This window comes from Rana temporaria, chromosome 8 (assembly GCF_905171775.1).
Source record: "Rana temporaria chromosome 8, aRanTem1.1, whole genome shotgun sequence".
Lineage (NCBI taxonomy): Eukaryota > Metazoa > Chordata > Amphibia > Anura > Ranidae > Rana > Rana temporaria.
The window spans coordinates 10,215,619-10,239,302 of NC_053496.1; the positions used below are offsets into that span (position 1 = coordinate 10,215,619).

General features: G+C 46.1%; 1 protein-coding gene across 1 annotated transcript in view; it reads right to left on the reverse strand.

The window, feature by feature from the left end:
* Nucleotides 1-8,372: 8,372 nt before the first annotated feature.
* LOC120946665 (tetratricopeptide repeat protein 31-like) overlaps nt 8,373-23,684 on the reverse strand; it is a 121,529-nt gene continuing 106,217 nt past the window's right edge. The window contains exons 14-16 of the mRNA XM_040361281.1: nt 17,916-18,018; nt 15,963-16,069; nt 8,373-8,722 (exon numbers count right to left, since the gene is read on the reverse strand). Coding sequence (XP_040217215.1) covers nt 8,587-8,722; nt 15,963-16,069; nt 17,916-18,018 — 346 coding nt within the window. The 3' untranslated portion in view covers nt 8,373-8,586. The remainder of the gene's footprint in view (nt 8,723-15,962; nt 16,070-17,915; nt 18,019-23,684) is intronic.

Genomic DNA, 23,684 nt, shown 5'->3' on the forward strand with positions numbered 1-23,684 from the left:
AAGATACACTATATTGTCAAAAGTTTTGGAACGCCTGCCTTTACACACACATCCCAGTCTTAGTCTGTAGGGTTCAATATTGGGTTGGCCCGATCTTTGCAGCTATAACAGCTTCAACTCTTCTGGGAAGGCCGTCCACAACGTTTCGCAGGGTGTCTATGGGCACTATATTGTCAAAAGTATTGGGACACACATGAACTTTAATGGCATCCCAGTCTTAGTCCGTAGGGATCAATATTAAGTTGGCCCCGCCCTTTGCAGCTATAACAGCTTCAACTCTCCTGGGAAGGCCGTCCACAAGGTTTAGGAGTGTGTCTATGGGAATGTTTAACCGTTCTTCCAGAAGCGCATTTGTGAAGCCAGGCACTGATGTTGGACAAGAAGGTCTGGCTCACAGTCTCTGCTCTAATTCAGCCCAAAAATGTTGAGGTCAGGACTCTGTGTAGGCCAGTCAAGTTCCTCCACCCCCAAACTCGCTCATCCATGTCTTTATGGACCTTGCTTTGTGCACGAATCACTGAAGTTGCATCAAAGTAGTGCAGGAACCTTCATGAGTCGCATGTTGGGGTAATAAGGCTGGGGTTAGAATTCATCATTAGTGGTAATTGTAAGGGATTTGAACCGTAACCCTCATGATGCAACCTGCATAGATGTGAACCTAGCCTTAAGGGATATTTGAAGGGGTTTTCAATAAAATTGGAATGCAATTAGAAGATGCTGACAATTGCGCGGTCGTGCGACGTGGCTCCCAAACAAAATCAGCGTCCTTTTTTCCCCACAAATAGAGCTTTCTTTTGGTGGTGTTTGATCACCTCTGCGGTTTTTATTTTTTGCGCTATAAACAAAAATAGAGCGACAATTTTGGAAAAAAATGCAATATTTTTGACTTTTTGCTATAATAAATATCCCCCAAAAATATATAAAAAAAATTTTTTTTCCTCAGTTTAGGCCGATACGTATTCTTCTACATATTTTTGGTAAAAGAAAAAAAATCACAATAAGCGTTTATTGATTGGTTTGCGCAAAAGTTATAGCGTTTAAAAAATAGGGGATTGTTTTATGGCATTTTTTTTTTTTTTTTTACTTGTAATGGCGGCGATCAACGATTTTTTTCGTGACTGTGACATTATGGCGGACACATTTTTGGGACCATTGTCATTTTCACAGTGATCAGTGCTATAAAAATGCACCGTGAAAATGACACTGGCAGTGAAGAGGTTAACCACTAGGGGGCGCTGTAGGGGTTAAGTGTTCCCTGCATTGTGTTTCTTACTGTAGGGGGGATGACACTGATCTCTGCTCCCAGTACACAGAGCCGAGATCAGTGTCATTGTCACTAGTCAGAGCGGGGAGATGCTTGTGTAACAAACATCTCCCCGCTCTATACCACCGTAAATCGATCGCGGGGATCCCCGTGGCGATCGAGTCCACGGGACCCGCGGTCTGACTCACGGGGATGGTGGCAGAGTCACGAGCGCGCCACCAGGCATTTAAAGGGGACGTAAAGGTACGTGTTTATGCCTGTCTGTGCCATTCTGCCGACGTATATGTGCAGGAGGCGGACCTTAACCCCTTAAGGACCGTCGCACTATTTACGTCGGCAGAAGGACACGGCTGGGCATATGGACGTACAGGTACGATCCCTTTAAGAAGCCCAGCCAGTTTGCGGGACCCGATCGGTGTCCCGCGATCGGGTCACAGAGAGGAAGAACGGGGAGAGGTGAGTGTAAACAAACCTCTCCCCGTGCTTCCTAGTGAGCCTGTCACTGATCGTCTGTTCCATGTCATAGTGAACGACGATCAGTGACGTCACACGCCCAGCCACGCCCCCCTACAGTAAGAAACACACATTGGGGAACACTTAACCCCTTTAGCCCCCTCCTGGTTAACCCCTTCACTGCCAGTGTCATTTTCACAGTAATCAGTGCATTTTTATAGCACTCTTCACGGTGAAAATGACAATGGTCCCAAAAATGTGTCCGATGTGTCCGCCATAATGTCGCAGTCACGAAAAAAAATCGCAGATCGCCGCAATTACTTGTAAAAAAAAATATTAATAAAAATGCCATAAAACTATCCCCTATTTTGTAAACGCTATAAATTTTTGCGCAAACCAATCAATAAACGCTTATTGCAATTTTTTTAACCAAAGATATGTAGAAGAATACGTATCGGCCTAAACTGAGGGAAAAAACGTTTTTTTATATCTTTTTTGGGGATATTTATTATAGCAAAAACTACAAACTATTGCATTTTTTTTTTTTAAATGTCGCTCTATTTTTGTTTATAGCGTAAAAAATAAAAACTGCAGAGGTGATCAAATACCACCAAAAGAAAGCTCTATTTGTGGGAAAAAAAAGGACGCCAATTTTGTTTGGGAGCCACGTCGCACGACCGCGCAATTGTCTGTTAAAGCGACGCAGTGCCGAATCGCAAAAAAGGGGCCTGGTCCTTTAGCTGCAAAATGGTCCGGAGCTTAAGTGGTTAATAGTTTGTTAATATTGGTTAGTTATTTCTAAATTTTCAGATTTTCCTTTCTTATTTTCAGATTATCGAGTTCTGCATAGAACATTTTTTGCTTGTAGCTTCACCAGGTGGTGAAGATTTTCGAGTTCGAATTTCTGAATTGCCGAATCTTCAAATTTCCGAATTCCGAAACTTCAGATTTCCGAATTTTTTTTATTTAATTTTTTTTTAAATTTATAAATTACGAATAAAAAACGAATTAAACAAAAACAAACACATTTTTCGGCAGCGCACATGATGATTTTATACATAATGATTGTTGGGTACCAGACTTCACCAGCAGGTGGCGCTACAAGCCTGGTACCCTGGGGTCCAACACGTCACACCAAAGTGTCACTTGTAGGTAAAGTCACCTCAGTATTGACCTATCAATCTTTGATTAGTTTATTCTAAAATAATTTCTGGATGAAGGAAATGGACGTTCATGATTTGTGGTGATCGGTGCGGAGACCTCCAGCGAACCTCAACCACACATCTTCAGAGATCTGGAGATGGACACGTCATTGGTTGGTGGTGGAGGGAAAACACGAGCTGCTAAAATTTTCAATAATCAAAAAAAATAATAATACAAAATCCAGTGTTCATCATCAGGATATAAGGAGAGTGCACAAGGACAACCCCTTGAGCTTCACTCCCATAGCACACCTCTTCTAGGTGAGCTCCTACTTAAGCCCCCTGCAGGCATAGATCCATCCAATAATACAGTGGAACCTCAGATTACGAGTATAATCCGTTCCAGGAGAATGCTCGTAATCCAAAGTACTCGCATATCAAAGCGAGTTTCCCCATTGAAGTCAATGGAAACGAAAATAAATTGTTCCGCATTGACTTCAATGGCATGCAATACCGCATGCGTCCCGTGGGGGTGCCAGAGAGCCTCGGAAACTGACAAAAAGGCCCGAGGACACCTCGGCTGACCTCGAAAAGACTTTGTTCTCAAGATTTACCGAGATCATCCAAACTGTCCCCAGGCCTTTCCGTTTGGCTCCGGCGCCCCCCCCCCCACCTCAGGCCAAACGTGGTACTGCACACCGCTTTGACCTGAATCGTGCTCGTTTTACGAGACAACACTCGCAAACCGGGTTACGATTTTTAAAAGCAAAACGCTCATTAACCGCGTTACTCGCAATCCGAGGTTCCGCTGTACCATCAATAGTGGTTAGAACTTTTTATTCACAGCTTCCAGGAGATGAGAACATAAAAAAAAAACAACAACATTACTGAGCAGCTTTTCTTCAGATTCTGGGAAATCAAAGACGTTCTGCCAACCAAGACGCCCAACTATGAAGCTGCAGAGCGCTCCTCAGCCGCACCATTCGTACTTTGCAAAACTTTGCATTTTGGCACATTTATTAATGTAAGTTTTTCTACGAGGGGGTCTTCAAAAAGTTTCTGCACTTTTATATGAATAATAGATTTATATATAATACTGTACATATTTTTTTTTAAAAGTGTGGAAAATTTTTGAAGAACCCTCGTAGAAATTCTTCACGGCTTTTACTATGAAGGCGATTTCTCTTCACCTTCATAGTAAAAAATGATCGGACCCGGCACTGCCCGTTTCTCCAGTACGGACTCGCTGCCTTCATTGAATGGGGTTTGTTGTATGATTTTTGGCCAGAGAAGCCGGTGATCAACAATCACAACCAGTGGTGATGTGATCATAATGTGAATCGGATTACATAGAAGATCACCACTGAGGACTTGTTTTTGGAAGGTCTAGGCCAGTGATGGTGAACCATGGCACCCCAGATGTTTTGGAACTACATTTCCCATGATGCTCCTGCACGCTGCAGTGTAGCTGAGCATGATGGGAAATGTAGTTCCAAAGCATCTGGGGTGCCAAGGTTCACCATCACTGGTCTAGGCTCTGGGGTCATCATTTCAGTCTGAACTTCTCTATGCAGCGGGTCATTGACTTCAATCAAAGATACGAGATGGAGTTTCAGACTTCAATGGCGGAACGCTAGTTTTACCTCATTGATGTACTAGGAGTCAGAAGACACTTGTTTAGTTCTATCCTCACACTGAACTCTTCTGGATTGGAATCTGAATGGCTGTAATATTGGTCACCTCTCATTACTCCTTCCACTTATTCTAAATGCCTTCACCTGGTACCAGACTGCCAACGCCCCACCTGGTACCAGACCCCCGACACCCAACAGGTGCCAGACCACCGACTCCCACTGGGTGCCAGACCACCGACTCCCAACAGGGTGCCAGACCACCGACTACCAACAGGGTGCCAGACCACCGACTACCAACAGGGTGCCAGACCACCGACTACCAACAGGGTGCCAGACCACCGACTCCAACTGGATGGGAATCTGAAGGACTGTAATATTGGTCACCTCTCATACCTCTTCCGCTTATTCCAAATGCCTTCACCTGGTACAAGAGCAATACTCCCACCGGGTGCCAGACCACCAACTCCCAACAGGTGCCAGGCCACCGACTCCCAACAGGCGCCAGGCCACCGACTCCCAACAGGCGCCAGGCCACCGACTTCCAACAGGGTGCCAGGCCACCGACTCCCAACAGGTGCCAGGCCACCGACTCCAAACAGGTGCCAGGCCACCGACTCCAAACAGGTGCCTGACCACCGACTCCCAACAGGTGCCAGACCACCGACTCCCAACAGGTGCCAGACCACCGACTCCCAACAGGTGCCAGACCACCGACTCCCAACAGGTGCCAGACCACCGACTCCCAACAGGTGCCAGACCACCGACTCCCAACAGGTGTCAGACCACCGGCTCCAACTCTTCTGGGTGGGAATCTGAATGGCTGTAATATTGGTCACCTCTCATACTCCTTCCACCTATTCTAAATGCCTTCACCTGGTACCAGACCGCCGACGCCCACCGAGTGCCAGACCACCGACTCCCAACAGGTGCCAGACCACTGACTCCCAACAGGTGCCACACAACTGACTCCACCTGTAATAGTGACAACAGGTGACCGATACATGGGATCAGACAGGAAATGTGCACCCAATTATGCAATTCTTCCCAACTGGCAGATCAACAGGATAAAACTGGCTTTCCAGCCATTCACACCATTCACCTTGGGGGTGCCCTGGACAACCTGGACACAAGGACCACGCAATGAGCCTTATGTTCAGTGTGAATGAGCCTCCCATGTGAATGAGGTGAAATCTGTTCACATTAAACATCAATATTGATTTTTTACATCGCTACATAGTCGGTGAGGTTGAAAAAAGACACAAGTCATCCAGTCTAACCTGTGTGTGTGCCTATATGTTAATATTACATTGTATACCCCTGTATGTTGTGGTCGTTAAGGTTGCCATCTAATAGTTTTTTTAAATTATCGATGCTTCCCGCTGATACCACTGCTTGTGGAAGAGAATTCCACATCCTTACCGCTCTTACAGTAAAGAACCCTCTACGCAGTAACATTTTATCTCTGTAAATGGAAGAATGTATCTTCATAAGAAATGGAATAGTCTGGAAGAAGTAACAGAGGTGGATGTTCTGAAGCTGAACACTTTGCACCCTCAAATCAGGTGACTGAGACGGTGAAGGAGCTCCTATCTGAATTCTTTAGTCATGGGCATCTGAGATCGATCAGAACGCATCGAAATCTCTTCATTGAAAAAAAAAAGGAATTCAACAAACAGAACTTAATTTATCAAAACTACTCCATACACCTCTTTTGGGGAGGAACCCCCTCCCCTGCATTCCTCCATACACCTCTTTTTGGGAGGAACCCCCTCCCCTGCATTCCTCCATACACCTCTTTTTGGGAGGAACCTCCTCCCCTGCATTCCTCCATACACCTCTTTTTGGGAGGAACCCCCTCTCCTGCATTCCTCCATACACCTCTTTTTGGGAGAAACCCCCTCCCCTGCATTCCTCCATACACCTCTTTTTGGGAGGAACCTCCTCCCCTGAATTCCTCCATACACCTCTTTTTGGGAGGAACCCCCTCCCCTGCATTCCTCCATACACCTCTTTTTGGGAGGAACCTCCTCCCCTGCATTCCTCCATACACCTCCAGGACAAACTAAAAAGCTCACATGACCGTAGTTGACCTTGTACAGTGTCTATGGCATGGGTTTTAAAGAGTTAATTTCTTACTAAAATCAACATTCATATACATTTAAAACCAAAAATCAGAAGAAAAAAAAAATTCAGAATGACCAAAAAAAAAAAAAGAGAAAAAATTATGAAATCTGTGAACCTTGGAACCATAAATAATAAAAAGTAGCAAAGCAGCGTAAACACTTCTTCTATAATACATCTTGAATATTCCAAGTGTTAAAAAACTGTATATAAAAAAAAAGGCACATCGAACGGGCCGCCGCAAACGTCTGACCAGACAGAGGTGAACAATCGCACATCTGACATTTTTGGTCCTCGTTGGTGACACTTCACGTGGATATCTGCCAGCCGGGACATCTAAAGAGCAGAGCAGGTGGCTAAAACTTTGCACTCGTATTCCTGCAGCACACCGCAAGCAATGGTCCACTGCAACATGGAACCAGACCGATCTTTAGGCTGTGGGACACGGAACCTGTGCCGATCTTTAAGCTGTTGGGAGACGGAACCTGTCCCGATCTTCAAGTTGTGGGACACGGAACCTGCCCCGATCTTCAAGCTGTCGGGCAGGGAACCTGCCCAGATCTTCAAGTTGTGAGACACGGAACCTGCCCAGATCTTCAAGCTGTGAGACAGGGAACCTGCCCAGATCTTCAAGCTGTGAGACACGGAACCTGCCCAGATCTTCAAGCTGTGAGACACGGAACCTGCCCAGATCTTCAAGCTGTGAGACACGGAACCTGCCCAGATCTTCAAGCTGTGAGACACGGAACCTGCCCAGATCTTCAAGCTGTGAGACACGGAACCTGCCCCGATCTTCAAGCTGTGAGACACGGAACCTGCCCAGATCTTCAAGCTGTGGGACACGGAACCAGACCAGATCTTCAAGCTGTGGGACATGGAACCTATCCTGATCTTGAAGCTGAAGGACATGGAACCTATCCTGATCTTCAAGCTGTGGGACACGGAACCAGACCAGATCTTCAAGCTGTGGGACATGGAACCTATCCTGATCTTGAAGCTGAAGGACATGGAACCTATCCTGATCTTCAAGCTGTGGGACACGGAACCAGACCAGATCTTCAAGCTGTGGGACATGGAACCTATCCTGATCTTGAAGCTGAAGGACATGGAACCTATCCTGATCTTCAAGCTGTGGGACACGGAACCAGACCAGATCTTCAAGCTGTGAGACACGAAACCTGCCCAGATCTTCAAGCTGTGGGACACGGAACCAGACCAGATCTTCAAGCTGTGGGACACCGAACCAGACCAGATCTTCAAGCTGTGAGACACGGAACCTGCCCAGATCTTCAAGCTGTGAGACACGGAACCTGCCCAGATCTTCAAGCTGTGAGACACGGAACCTGCCCAGATCTTCAAGCTGTGGGACACGGAACCAGACCAGATCTTCAAGCTGTGGGACATGGAACCTATCCTGATCTTGAAGCTGAAGGACATGGAACCTATCCTGATCTTCAAGCTGTGGGACACGGAACCAGACCAGATCTTCAAGCTGTGGGACACGGAACTTGTCCTGATCTTCAAGCTGTGGGACACGGAACTTGTCCTGATCTTCAAGCTGTGGGACACGGAACCTGTCCTGATCTTCAAGCTGTGGGACATGGAACCAAACACGTTTTTTGCTGGCCCTAGCTTAGGTCTTGCTTGGTATTTCTGGACCAGGAAATGTCAGCTGTACTGAAGTCTGGCAAGGCATGCGCCAGCTGGCAGGGTGTAGATATCCACAGTGTGGTCCGCTATAAAGTGCAATGCATGCTCCTCCCTCCATGGCTTTTTATTAATCTATGGCACGCCGAACACATCTAGAGAACAAGATGGCCACACCGAGGCTTGGCCTACAGTCCCTTCACAGAAGAACAACGGTGCCATCGGAGTCTGTAACACCAAAAGTGCACCAAAAACCATTTCTGATGCCGATTCAATACTCTTTAATTGGAGATCCTAAACGGAAAAGCCGCACTTCTCCTATTGATCAGCATTTCACCGGCTTCTTGTCCGCGCCTCTATTCTCCGGGATGTGCCGATATCGACATTTGTCTCCATAAGTGCAACCATTGGCCCTCCAGTAGAAACATTCATTGGTCTTGAATGGGACTTTCTTCTTTGCACTGAAAAAGGTAGAAAACACATTTTGTTACACTGGAATATCGGTTTCCCTATTCACCTTCATGATTCCTATATTTAAGGCATTTAAAGTGACCCCTCCCCTTTACCACTTGAGGACTGAGCCTGTTTTTCAGACTCAGTGTTTACACGTTAAAAACTATTTTTTTAATTTTTTATAGAAAATTACTTAGAACCCCCAAACATTATACATTTTTTTTCTTTCTAACACCCTAGAGAATAAAATAGCGGTCATTGCAATACTTTATGTCACACCGTATTTGCACAGCGGTCTTACAAGCGCACTTTAAAAAAAACAAAAAAAAAACACATTTTTTTAATAAAAAAATAAGACAACAGTAAAGTAAGCCCAATTTTTTTTTTATATTGTGAAAGATAATGTTACGCCGAGTAAATTGATACCCAACATGTCAGGCTTCAAAATTGCGCCCGCTCTTGGAATGGCGTTAAACTTTTACCCTTAAAAATCTCCATAGGCGACGTTTAAAAGATTCTACAGGTTGCATGTTTTGAGTTACAGAGGAGGTCTAGGTATAGAATTATTGCTTTCGCTTCAACGATCGCAGCGATACCTCACATGTGTGGTTTGAACACCGTTTTCACATACGGGTGCTGCTCACGTATGCGTTCGCTTCTGCGCACAAGCTCGTCGAGACGGGGCGCTTTAAAAAAAAATTGTGTTTATTTTACTTTATTTTATTTATTTTTACATTGTTGTTTTTTAAAAAAAAAGAATTTGGGTCACTTTTATTCCTATTACAAGGGATGTGAACATCCCTTGTAATAGAAAAAAGCATGACAGGTCCTCTTAGATATGAGATCTGGGGCCAAAAAGACCCCCCAATACCAGAATCATGGGTTACATCCCTGGTGGTATCAGGATTTTTTTTTTTTATGCATTGCAAGCAGAGAGTAGCTACCATTTATAGGCAAAACTCAATCTGAGCACCATAAACTGAAAATGCTCTATAATTCACTGCAAACCCCCCCCCCTCCCCCCCAAGTCTCCATGCTTTATGTTGCTGAGAAATCACTTTGAAAACCCCCTCCCCCATAGCTTTTCTAGCTAGGGTTGCCACCAGTCCGGGGTTTACCTGGACAGTCCGGGTTTTGAATCATGTGTGCGGGTTTCAGGTGGACTCATTATTCATACCGGGCTGTGGCTCTCCAAATAACCAAGATAGTCGCACACAAATCTGTTACCATCCAAGAGCTGCAGGTGGCTGTCTCGGGGCAGGGAGATGATGTCAGCAAGAGCAATTTGGCCACACCCACTGTTCGCTGCAGCACGCAATGCACACTGTCATACTACTAGACATGTGCACTGCCAAAAAATTTGTTTGTTTTTTGTTTTATTCGTTTGTTTTTTGTTTGGGTCATATGTTATGATGGAAAATTCGCAAATTCGAAAATCTTAAAAAATTGCGAAATCCAGAAATTCTAAAATCCGGAAATTCTAAAGAATTTTGAATTTCTGGATTTCCGATCCTCTAATTTCCAGAGTTTGGATTTTTTAGAATTTCCGGATTTCAGAAATTTGAAAATCCAAAATCCGGAAATTCGAAAATCCAAAACCCGGAAATTAGAAAAATCCAAAAACTGGAAATTAGAAAATTCGGAAATTTGAAAATCCAAAAACTGGAAATGAGAAAATTCGGAAAAATTTGAAAATTCAGAAATTAGAAAATCCAAAATCCCGAATTTCAAAATAATAACAAACCAACAATAACTATTAAATTATAGGTATTGGAATTTCCTTTCAAATTTGGCTGTTAGTGAATGTAACGAATACGAATTTATCCGAAGTTACAAATTATCCGAAATAATGAATGTTGCATCTAAACAAATGGAACGGAACAAATTAATAATAAAATGTTTTATTATTAATTAGGTCCGTTCCATTTGTTTAGATGCGACATTCATTATTTCCGATAATTCAGAACTTCGGATAAATTCGTATTCGTTACATTCACTAACAGCCAAATTTGAAAGGAAATTCCAATATCTATACTAGGTAATATGTTAGGATCTATACTGGTATGGACTGGGTGATGTGTTGGGATCTATACTGGTATGGACTGGGTGATGTGTTAGGATCTATACTGGTATGGATTGGGTGATGTGTTAGGATCTATACTGGTATGGACTGGGTAATATGTTGGGATCTATACTGAAATGGACTGGGTAATGTGTTAGGACCTAAACTGGTATGGACTGGTTGATGTGTTAGGATCTATACTGGTATGGACTGGGTGATGTGTTAGGATCTATACTGGTATGGATTGGGTGATGTGTTAGGATCTATACTGGTATGGACTGGGTAATGTGTTAGGATCTATACTGGTATGGACTGGGTAATGTGTTAGGATCTATACTGGTATGGACTGGGTAATGTCTTGGGATCTATACTGGTATGGACTGGTTGATGTGTTAGGATCTATACTGGTATGGACTGGGTAATGTCTTGGGATCTATACTGGTATGGACTGGTTGATGTGTTAGGATCTATACTGGTATGGACTGGGTAATGTGTTGGGATCTATACTGAAATGGACTGGGTAATGTGTTAGGACCTAAACTGGTATGGACTGGTTGATGTGTTAGGATCTATACTGGTATGGACTGGGTAATGTGTTAGGATCTCTACTGGTATGGACTGGGTAATGTGTTAGGATCTCCACTGGTATGGACTGGGTAATGTGTTGGGATCTATACTGGTATGGACTGGGTAATGTGTTAGGATCTATACTGGTATGGACTGGGTAATGTTTTAGGATCTATAATGGTATGGACTGGGTAAAGTTTTAGGATCTATACTGGTATGGACTGGGTAATGTGTTAGGATCTCTACTGGTATGGACTGGGTAATGTGTTAGGATCTATACTGTTATGGACTGGGTAATGTGTTAGGATCTATACTGGTATGGACTGGGTAATGTGTTAGGATCTATACTGGTATGGACTGGGTAATGTGTTAGGATCTATACTGGTATGGACTGGGTAATGTGTTAGGATCTCCACTGGTATGGACTGGGTAATGTGTTAGGATCTCTACTGGTATGGACTGGGTAATGTGTTAGGATCTATACTGGTATGGACTGGGTAATGTGTTAGGATCTCCACTGGTATGGACTGGGTAATGTGTTAGGATCTCTACTGGTATGGACTGGGTAATGTGTTAGGATCTCTACTGGTATGGACTGGGTAATGTGTTAGGATCTCTACTGGTATGGACTGGGTAATGTGTTAGGATCTATACTGGTATGGACTGGGTAATGTGTTAGGATCTATACTGGTATGGACTGGGTAATGTTTTAGGATCTATAATGGTATGGACTGGGTAAAGTTTTAGGTTCTATACTGGTATGGACTGAGTAATGTGTTAAGATCTATACTGGTATGGACTGGGTAATGTGTTGGGATCTCCACTGGTATGGACTGGGTAATGTGTTGGGATCTATACTGGTATGGACTGGGTAATGTGTTAGGAACAAAAGTTTTTCATTTTTTTTTTTATTGAACATTATTGCTATCACAAGGGATGAACAACATCCCTTGTGATAGCATGGGCCATAACAGGTCCTCTTTATGGAGAGATCTGGTTTCTATTAGACATACGGTATATTACCAAAAGTATTGGGACACCTGCCTTTAGACTCCCATAAACTTTAATGCCATCCCAGTCTTAGTCCATAGGGTTCAATATCAGGGGCGGACTGACCATTTGGCACTAGGGGGCCCCATCAGGTTTGCCAGCCTTTGTAAAATCAGGGACAGTATGTAAAAATCTGTGTTTTTTTACATCTGTCCCTGAAATGTCCCTTACTGACATCCTTTTGGTCTAAAAATCCCAAGATTATAGCTGCCCCGCCTCTCCAGTACCTTCTCAGTGTGTGTGTGTGTATGTACAGTACTGTGTGGCCCCATGATCTATTGCCTGGGGGCCCCATAATCTCCTATTGCCTGGGGGCCCCATAATCTCCTATTGCCCGGGGGCCCCATAATCTCCTATTGCCCGGGGGCCCCATAATCTCCTATTGCCCGAGGGCCCCATAATCTCCTATTGCCCGAGGGCCCCATAATCTCCTATTGCCTGAGGGCCCCATAAGTTGTCAGTCCGCCCCTGTTCAAAATTGAGTTGGCCCCGCCCTTTGCAGCTATAACAGCTTCACCTCTCCTAGGAAGGCTGTCCACAAGGTTTAGGAGTGTGTCTATGAGAATTTTGACCGTTCTTCCAGAAGTGCATTTGTGAGGTCAGGCGCTGATGTAGAACGAGAACTTGCCGTCTCCGCTCTAATTCATCCCAAAGGTGTTGGTGTCGGGTTGAGGTCAGGACTCTGTGCAAGCCAGTCAAGTTCCTCCACCCCAAACTCGCTCATCCATGTCTTTATGGACCTTGCTTGCATGCGTGTAAAGGCAGGTGTCCCAATACTTTTGGAAATATAGTGTATAGTATTTGTGTGAAGGATGGGAAGCGGTTAAAGCAGCAGATGTATAATTTGCTGTAATCTAGAGATGAAGAATTCTGCGTTTTCTTTACTTTTTATAGAAGAGAAATTTGGGTCAAGAACTACTAAATATGGATATTTGGGGTCTGCCCCCCCGGTATCACTGACTGTGGAGGACATTAGAGTGTATTAGGGAATGGAGAGTCGTTGGGTTGTCAGCGGCGGGATACAAGCGGGAGGTCAGCGGACGGACGGAGCTCAGACTTCATTCAGAGGACACTTTCTGCATCTTGTACAGATATTACGGCGAGGGAAGCGTCGGCACCTCCGGGACGATCATTAACACGAGCAGGAAATAGACGATCACCGATCAATCAAAGGCCAGACTGGCGTGGACCGCGTCCAAATGTCGCCTCTCAAGGTCTAATGACGAATAACGTAGAAGAGGGAATTGTTCAAAGATACACGGAGATCGGGGGGGGATACAGTGCCATGGAAAAGTATTCATACCCCTTAAAATTTTCCACATTTATAATGTTATAACCAAAAATGTATATGTATTTTTTATTGGGATTTTATGTGATAAACCAACACAAAGTGTCACATGATTGTGAAGTGGAAGGAAAATAGAGTCCACCTGTGTGTAATTTAATCTCAGTATAAATAAAGCTGTTTTGTGAAGCCTTCAGAGGTTTGTTGGAGAACCTTAGTGAACAAACAGCATCCTGAAGGCCACGGAACACACCAGACAGGTCACAGCATTGGCGTTTTTAGGGGGGAGCGGGGGGTGCGGGCCGCACCAGGGTGACACCCGGCATAGCACTGGATTGAAAGGCGCAGCGGCTCTCTCAGGGCCGATCCTAGGGTCACAGACGCCTGGGTGCAGAAATATTGCTGGCGCCCCCACATGGGCATGGTCATATTACTAACTCCTCCCCTTTACAAATGTTTCTATGGCTACGACTCAAACACTGAGATGCTCCCCTAAGAAGTCTTCATTAGTGTCCCCCATCAGAGCCCCCCACAGCAGGTGTCCCCCATCAGATCCCCCCACAGCAGGTGTCCCCCATCAGAGCCCCCCCACAGCACTTTGGAGCTTCGGCGCCCCCACCTCTGTGGTGCCTGGGTGCGGAGCACCCTGCGCACCCTGCCTAGGACCGGCCCTGGGCTCTCTCCTCTTCCTCCTTCCCCTGCACACTCCAATATCTCTGCTGTAGTTGCTGTGTGACGGAGGAGGAGAAAGAATGGTGAGGCTGGCAGAGGCAGACGGCTCCAGAGTGCCATAGTCCAGTGCCCGGCGCCCGGATGTCCTCCGGGAACCGGCACTGCGATCGGCAGTTGTGACAGATGCCAGTGTCCTATCACAATTATACTCCTCAGACTGACGATGCCTAGGCTCCGCCTCCACACTGACAGTATATCTACAACAGGGGGAGGAGCCGAGGAAGAGGGGCATATTTGTGTGTACAGAGCCGTGCCGATCTGAGGTCTTTAAATGTAGGGAGGGGAGGTATAGGGGGGCAGGGGGGGAGAATTGCAGGGGGGGGGGGGGGGTAACATTATGGGAATTACACAGGGGGGCGTTACTTCAGGGGGATTGCAGGGGCCCAACCTTAGGGGGATTACACAGGGGGGTGTTACATTAGGGGGATTGCAGGGGGGTAACATTAGGGGGATTACACAGGAGGGGCGTTACATTAGGGGGATTGCAGGGGGGTAAGATATGGGGGATACATTAAGGGGATTGCACAGGGCGATAACATTAGGGGGATTACACAGGGCGATAACATTGGGGGGATTACACGGGGGGGGGGGGGTTTAAATTAGGGGATTACATGGGGGGGGGGTTACATTAGGGGATTACATGGGGGGGGTTACATTAGGGGGATTGCAGGGGGGTAACATTAGGGGGATTACACAGGAGGGGTGTTACATTAGGGGGATTGCAGGGGGGTAACATTAGGGGGATTACACAGGAGGGGCGTTACATTAGGGGGATTGCAGGGGGGTAACATTAGGGGGATTACACAGGAGGGGCGTTACATTAGGGGGATTGCAGGGGGGGTAACATATAGGGGGATTAAAACGGGGGGGAGGGTTTAACATTAGGAGTATTGCACAGGGCCATAACATTAGGGGGATTACACGGGGGGGTTACATGGGGGGGTTACATTAGGGGAATTACACAGGGGGCAGAGCTGTGCTGATGCGCTAGCCTGCTCAGTGCCCCGGATTGCTCATGCTCAGTGACCGGGGGGGGGTGACACCAACCCTAGTGACGCCACTGCAGGTCAGGGATGAAGTTGTGGAGAAGTATAAATCAGGGTTAGGTTATAGAAAAATCTCCCAAGCTTTGAAGATCTCACGGAGCTTCTGTTCAATCCATCATCGGAAAATGGAAAGAGTATGGCACAACTGCAAACCTACCAAGACACGGCCGTCCACCTAAACTGACCGGGCCGGGCAAGGAGAGCATTCATCAGAGAAGCAGCCAAGAGGCCCATGGTAACTCTGGAGGAGCTGCAGAGATCCACAGCTCAGGGGGGAGAATCTGTCCACAGGACAACTATTAGTGGTCTCTCCACAAATCAAGCACAACCTGTTTTTTGATGGGCTGTAGTGTAGGGCAGAGGTGACATTGGGGGTCTAATAGATTACTGATGTCTCCATAAAGAGGACCTGTCACCTGCCTATGTTGTCACATAGAACTTTAGGAGTTAGGTGGGGGGTTTAGGAGTGTTCTCACCGCCATGATCATCTAATTCAGGAAACTCACTTTATTGCAGCTGGCTTAGTCTGTGCGTCAGACGTGGTCACAGTGGAGGGTCGGTAAGGCTTGTCTGGGTATCGGATCACTAATCTTGTGTTCTCAATTTCTTTACCCTGTTGGTAGAAAAACAAATTGTCATCCCGAACTGCCATCCCCCAGACTGCCACCTCCCAGACTGACATCCCCCAGACTGCCATCTACCCAGACTGCCACCTCCCAGACTGCCATTTACCCAGACTGCCACCCCCCAGACTGCCATTCCCCAGACTGCCACCCCCCAGACTGCCATTCCCCAGACTGCCATCTACCCAGACTGCCATCTACCCAGACTGCCATCTACCCAGACTGCCATCTACCCAGACTGCCATCTTCCAGATTACCACCCCCCAGACTGCCATCTACCCAGACTGCCATCTACCCAGACTGCCATCTACCCAGACTGCCATCCCCCCAGACTGACATCTACCCAGACTGCCATCCCCCAGACTGCCACCCCCCCAGACTGCCACCCCCCCAGACTGCCATCCCCCCAGACTGCCATCTACCCAGACTGCCACCCCTCAAACGGACATCCCCCAGACTGCCATCTACCCAGACGGACATCCCCCAGACTGCCATCCCCCCATATCCTGGGCTGTTCCTGAAGCCCACACTGCTCTCCCAGCCTTTTTGCAGTCACCCAGAAGGGCTGCCCTGGAGCCTGTGGACACCCAGCTGGGTTGTTCCTGGAGCCCACAGCCACCCACTCGGCCTCTTTTGCAGCCGCCCATTCAGTTCATGGCATGGCTTGGGGGCAGAGACTAGAGGTCAGCTTACTGGTGAGGAATGTGAAGTGGGAGGGGCTGGATGAGACCCTATCTTTTGATTTCGGCATAGGTGTCACTGCTACGAAACACCACAAAGTCAGAGACACAATGAGTAACACTACATGTGATTATAGTTGCCATTAAAAGTCCCCACTACAGTTCTCAGATCAGCAGATGACCTTGATCAAGAGCACCTAAGTTGGCTGATCAGAACTCCCCCCAACATTGCCACTCATCCCTTTTCCCATACGCTCCACCAATGAGTAAGAGAAGGAATAATGTAAGGGAGAGGAAAAGAGGGGGAGCAACAAAGAAAAAGGGAGAGAAAGAATGAGAGAAAGAACAAGAAATACGGTTAGAGAGAGGGATGGGGGAAAGAAACAAGAAATTAGGATAGAGATAAAAGGGAAAGTAAGGAGAACAAAGAGAAAAAGAGTGGTACATCCTAAAATGTACCAGATGGGGTTTTAATACTGTACGAGTGGAAGGGACTAAATGTCCATGGGATGGGGGCTCAAATTCCTTTTCTTGCCTTGGGTGCTGACAACCCATGCTTCGAAAATAATTTTACTGTTAGGGGTCCCCACAACTTGGAAAATGTTATCAAGGGGTCACGGCACTAGAAAGGTTGAGAACCACTGTTCTAGAGGAAAAGTAACAAATCCACCAAAGTTGGGAACAATGTGTCAGACTAAACTTGTCAATTATCCCGTTCCATTTCTAGAAGGCTTCCCACCATATGAGGTCCTCCAAACTATTTCTTATCGCGGCTTTTCAAACCCTCCCCAGGCCCGGAGCAAACATGTAAAAGAATTCCTGTGCAATTTTTTTAGGTTTGCTCCATCAAACTACCCGACCTCCCACCGAGAGATCCTCCATAACATTTCTGATCAGGGTTCCTCAAAACCTAGAAACTCCACACAATCAGTGCTAAATTCATAAGGTGGAAAAAGGGGCCACTGCCTGGGCCCCCATTGAAAGAAGGGGTCCTTCTCTATACAAAAATAATATAAAACAATATAAAATAAATAATAAAATACTATAAAATATTTAATACTTAAAAAAATCCTCTTTTATGAAACATATCTGGTGCAGAGCATGACGTCACTGCCCAGCCCTCCTATATCTATTGGAAGAGGTTGGTCTCACTTACCTGAAGTCCCTCCAGTGCTTTGGCCGTAGCGACAGGACACTTATAATTCACAAAAGCACAAAAACGTTCACCAAGCAGTCGGATGCTGTGCAGCTCTCCGTAACTAGAGAGAAAACACACAACAAAGAACAATTAACGTGTTTGTGTATAATAGACATGAAATATCTGGAAGAGAATCGAGAATTTTATTTGACCAGCAAATCAACGATGTCCAGCAATGTTCTGCCTCCAAATATTTGTATGACAGATGTGAAGGACCAGATAAATGGTCCTAAATATACAACACAGTGTTCCAAGATCGCTAGGTCATTGAAAACCTAGGAATACTCATAATAAACTAAGCTTGTAAAGCCATTCTGGTCATAGACTTATTATCTCTCAACCATTTTTGGTCATAGACTTCCTATCCTCCAACCATTTCGGCCATAGACTTCCTATCCTCCAACCATTTCAGCCATAGACTTCCTATCCTCCAACCATTTTGGCCATAGACTTCCTATCCTCCAACCATTTCAGCCATAGACTTCCTATCCTCCAACCATTTTGGCCATAGACTTCCTATCCTCCAACCATTTCGGCCATAGACTTCCTATCCTCCAACCATTTCGGCCATAGACTTCCTATCCTCCAACCATTTCGGCCATAGACTTCCTATCCTCCAACCATTTCGGCCATAGACTTCCTATCCTCCAACCATTTCGGCCATAGACTTCCTATCTTCCAACCATTTCGGCCATAGACTTCCTATCCTCCAACTATTTCGGCCATAGACTTCCTATCCTCCAACCATTCCTCCCATAGACTTATTATCCTGTGATCAAGTCTGGCCATAGACTTATTATCCTCCAACCATTCCGGCCATAGACCTATTATTCTCCAACCGTTCTGGTCATAGACTTATTTTCTTCCAACCATTTTTGGTCATAGACTTCCTATCCTCCGACCATTTCAGCCATAGACTTCCTATCCTCCAACCATTTCAGCCATAGTCTTCCTATCCTCCAACCATTCCTCCCATAGACTTATTATCCTGTGATCAAGTCTGGCTATAGACTTATTATCCTCCAACCATTTTGGCCGCAGATTTATTCTCAAACCTTCAGATCATCCCCCACAGCTATTAACTTTTGCACCACCCACCCCCTGTAGATTGTAAGCTTCTCTGACCCAGTATGGCCACAGAATTCCTATCCTCCAACCATCCAGCCACAGACTTATTATCATCTGATCAAGTCTGGTCATAGACTTATTATCCTTCAACCATTTCGGCCATAGACTTCCTATCCTCCAACCTTTCCGGTCATAGACTTATTATCCTTCAACCATTCCGACCATAGACCTATTATTCTCCAACCGTTCTGGTCATAGACTTATTATCTTCCAACCATTTTTCCAACAATTTCAGCCATAGACTTCCTATCCTTCAACCATAGACTTCCTATCCTCCAACCATTTCAGCCATAGACTTCCTATCCTCCAACCATTCCTCCCATAGACTTATTATCCTGTGATCAAGTCTGGCCATAGACTTATTATCCTCCAACCATTTTGCCCACAGACTTATTATTCTCAAACCTTCAGATCATCCCTGGCAGTTATTACCTTTTGTACCCCCCCCCTGTAGATTGTAAGCTCCTCTGACCAAGTCTGGTCATAGACTTATTATCCTCCAATCATTTTGGCCATAGACGTGTTATCCTCCGGACACTTTGGCCATAGACTTATTATCCTCCACTAATTCTAGTCATAGACTTATTATGCTCCAACCATACTAGTCATAGACTTATTATCATCCACTAATTCTAGTCATAGACTTATTATCCTCCAACCATACTAGTCATAGACTTATCATCCACTAATTCTAGTCATAGACTTATTATGCTCCAACCATACCAGTCTTATGCCGCATACAGACGATCGGACATTCCGACAACAAAACCGTGGACTTATTATCCTCCAACCATACTAGTCATAGACTTATTATCCTCCAACCATACTAGTCATAGACTTATTATCCTCCAACCATTCTAGTCATAGACTTATTATCCTACAATTATACTAGTCATAGACTTATTATCCTTCAACCATTCTAGTCATAGACTTATTATCCTCCAACCATTCTAGTCATAGACTTATTATTCTCCAACCATACTAGTCATAGACGTATTATCCTCCAACCATTCTAGTCATATACGTATTATCCTCCAACCATACTAGTCATAGACTTATTATCCTCCAACTCACATTTTGAGTCAGTCAGTCAGTCAGTCAGTCAGTGTCAGCGGTGGAGTAGGGTGCTTCGGACCTTCCGCTTACGAGCCTGCTCTCACCCAGACCTGGCAGTCAGAAGCTAGGCAGACTCTCCATACCTGCGCTGCACAAGAAACAGCTCCTTGGAACCAGGAACCAGCTCCTTTCTCTCCTCGTGGACTCCTCTTTCCTCCGCAGGTAAGACCCTGCCTCTCAGGGCCTGACATCCTGGGGAACCACTGACGGCCGTCCTTATCAGGGCAGCCATCACACAGACCCCACACTGCGGCTCTCTGCCCCATCTTTCGCCCGGCATCGCCGCCCGCACGGCCACCCACGTTTGTGGTGGTCCAAAGTCACCCCCCCTGGGTGCATTCTCGGCGTTTCTACACGCCCGCGCCAGCCTGCTCCTTTTCGTGGCCGCCGCACCTTAGGAAAGTCCGCGCCGACCGTTCTCCCTGCATGTAGTGCAGATCGCTCTGGATTTTCGCCCCCGCACCCCTAGAGGTCCCCTCCACCCCCTGTTCAGCAACCTCATCGGTAAAAATACTGTTTTTACCAAGCTGACTGCCCCCCCCAGCCTGGGTCCTGTGCTTTGCCTGGCGGCCATTTTTGGTACACCCCAGCAGCAGTGACACCCAGCATCCCCCCCCTTTTTCCCCTCCATAGCCTTCAGTCTTTGATCCAGGGTTTGATCCGATCGCCTTCGGGGATCAGGAAGGAATTTTTTTCCCTGCCGCAGCACATTGGCCAGCTTGCCCAGGGTTTTTTTGCCTTCCTCTGGACCAAAATTCCCTCGAGCAAGGATTCTGCGAATCCTCTCTCACCCTACACCCGCACCCCCGCCCACGGTGACTGGCAACAATGGTTAAATTGCGATACTCTGCAGAAACCATTTGGGGTCTGAGACAATTCGCAACAATATTACCTGCCGTCACCACAAAAGCCTTAAAATCATATCAACTTTTGAGATTCGATCGTCGATCGATCATCAAAAATTTCAACCATTCAACACAGCTCAAGCACATATCATGTGCGTTGCTTAACACTAGATCGGCAGTTAAACACCGATCAGAAATCCATGATTTCTTACTACAAAACGATCTAGACTGCCTCTTTATTACAGAAAGTTGGCTGTCAGACGACTGCAACACCATTCTCGGAGAATTGGTGCCAGAAAATTATCGCATCCTAACGGAAAATAGAATAGGGCAAAGGGGAGGAGGCCTGGCGGTGATTCATAAGTCGCATATTGCAATCACTAAACCGGTCCTTCAAAATCCTCTACCGTTTATGGAAACCCTTACGCTTCAACTTCAAGCTCACTCCCAGGAGACCGTTCACATTCTCCTCTGCTATAGGCCCCCTGGGCCCAAATCGCAGTTGCTTCCAGCATTAACGGAGTTCATATCCACTTACTCCCTTAACAGCAATCATCTTTTGCTGCTCGGGGATTTCAATCTGTGGGCCAACTCCTCACAGGATCCCATCGCGGAGGCCTGCATCGACCACCTGGAAGGGTTAGGACTTCAGCAACTTATATGCGGACCCACGCATGCTTCAGGTCACACACTCGACCTAATTTTCAGACAAAATCTGAAAATAAACATTTTGGGTAATGAACCTTTGCCATGGACAGACCACCATGCAATTAGCTTCATAATTCCCAGAATTCCGCTAGTTATGAAAGTACCCAAGCCGGTGACAATACACTGGGCTAGATCTCAGAAGAAGCTCCACTCGGAACTCTTCAGATCTACCCTGGGAAACCGAATTGGGGTTATTCCTCCTCAGCTAGCAGCCTCAGATACACTGGATGCCATAAATGCAGCTCTGCTACAGTCAGCCGACTTAGCAGCACCAAAGCGCAAAGTCCGCAGCCGGGCAAAAAAGTCCAGCTGGTTCAATAACCAGCTGTCGCTATTGAAGCAAGAGCGCAGAAGGGCGGAAGCCGCCTGGAAAAGAAGTCCTTCAGAAGACCGCCTCAACTTCTACAAAGCAGTAACAACGCGATATCACAAGGAAATTTTCAAAGCGAAAAAACTTCACTTTTCCATGGTGATTAACAGCGCAATGAATCGCCCACGCGAACTCTTCAGGATGGTCACCCAGACCATGAATCCGGGATGTCTTGAAGTCCCCACTTCAGACACCCAAGAGTTCTGCAATGAACTATCGGATTTCTTCATCAACAAAATTGAAAAAATTCGGGTAAGTATTCGGCAAAACAATACTCCACTCAGCCCCCTCTTCAATCAACTACAAAACACCGACAGAAAGCCTCTACAATCAACTAAGTTCACTCTGGAACCCATCTCCATCGATACCACCAAAAAATTCATTGGTGCGTTGCGGAACAGCACAGCACCCAATGACATCATTCCCACCAAGCTACTGAAGGAATGTGCCGACATCCTGGCGCCTCCAATCACACAGCTTATAAATCAGTCATTTAAGGAAGGCATAGTGCCTTCCCTGCTGAAAGAGGGCACAATCCTGCCGATCTTGAAAAAACCTAATTTGGATCCTATGGACCCAACTCACCGCTGTCCCATAACAGGTCTAAATGCTCTGTCCAAGATAATGGAGAAAGTGGTGGTAAATCAGCTGCAACAGCATCTGGATACCCACAACCTACTTGATCCATTTCAATCCGGGTTCCGTCCCGGACACGGGACAGAAACGGCCTTACTGAAAATATGGGACGATGCGCTCGAGGCCGCAGACGAAGGAGAATCGTGTCTCCTGGTTCTGCTGGACCTAAGCGCAGCCTTCGACACAGTAGACCATAAATTGCTACTGAGACGACTAACAGATGTCGCCGGAGTCACAGAAGATGCCTTACCATGGTTCTCCTCTTTTCTCGGAAACCGATCACAAACAGTGAAACTGGGATCTTTCACGTCAGAAAAACGCACGGTGCCATGTGGGGTCCCCCAAGGATCCCCTCTATCACCGGTGCTGTTTAATATCTATCTTCGTCCTCTCTTTGATATTATCAGTAGCCAAGAACTACTCTATCACTCTTATGCAGACGACACGCAGTTGTATTTTCGCATCTGCCACAAAAAGGTTCATCATCTCAGATTAGAGAAATGTCTCTCTTCAATAGAAAACTGGATGACTAAGAGTTATCTCAAACTCAATAGCGCTAAAACAGAACTCTTTATGTTTGATGCCAGTCGGAAGAGACAACCGGAAACAAACTGGACACCATCGCCCATTCTGGGACAAATCATCTCCCCTAGCTCCAAAGTCAAAAGTCTAGGAGTCACTTTTGACACCTTCATGACAATGGACGCACAAATAGGGTCAGTAGTCAGCGGGGCGCACCATTTGATGCGCCTACTACGCAGACTTATTCCATTTATCCCCAAAGAAGACGTAGCAGTCGTGGTGGGAACAATCGTGAATTCCAGACTGGACTATGCAAATGCCCTTTACCTCGGGCTCCCCAAGTACCAAATCGCTCGTCTTCAAGTCGTACAGAATACGGCCGCTAGACTGGTGACTGGGAAA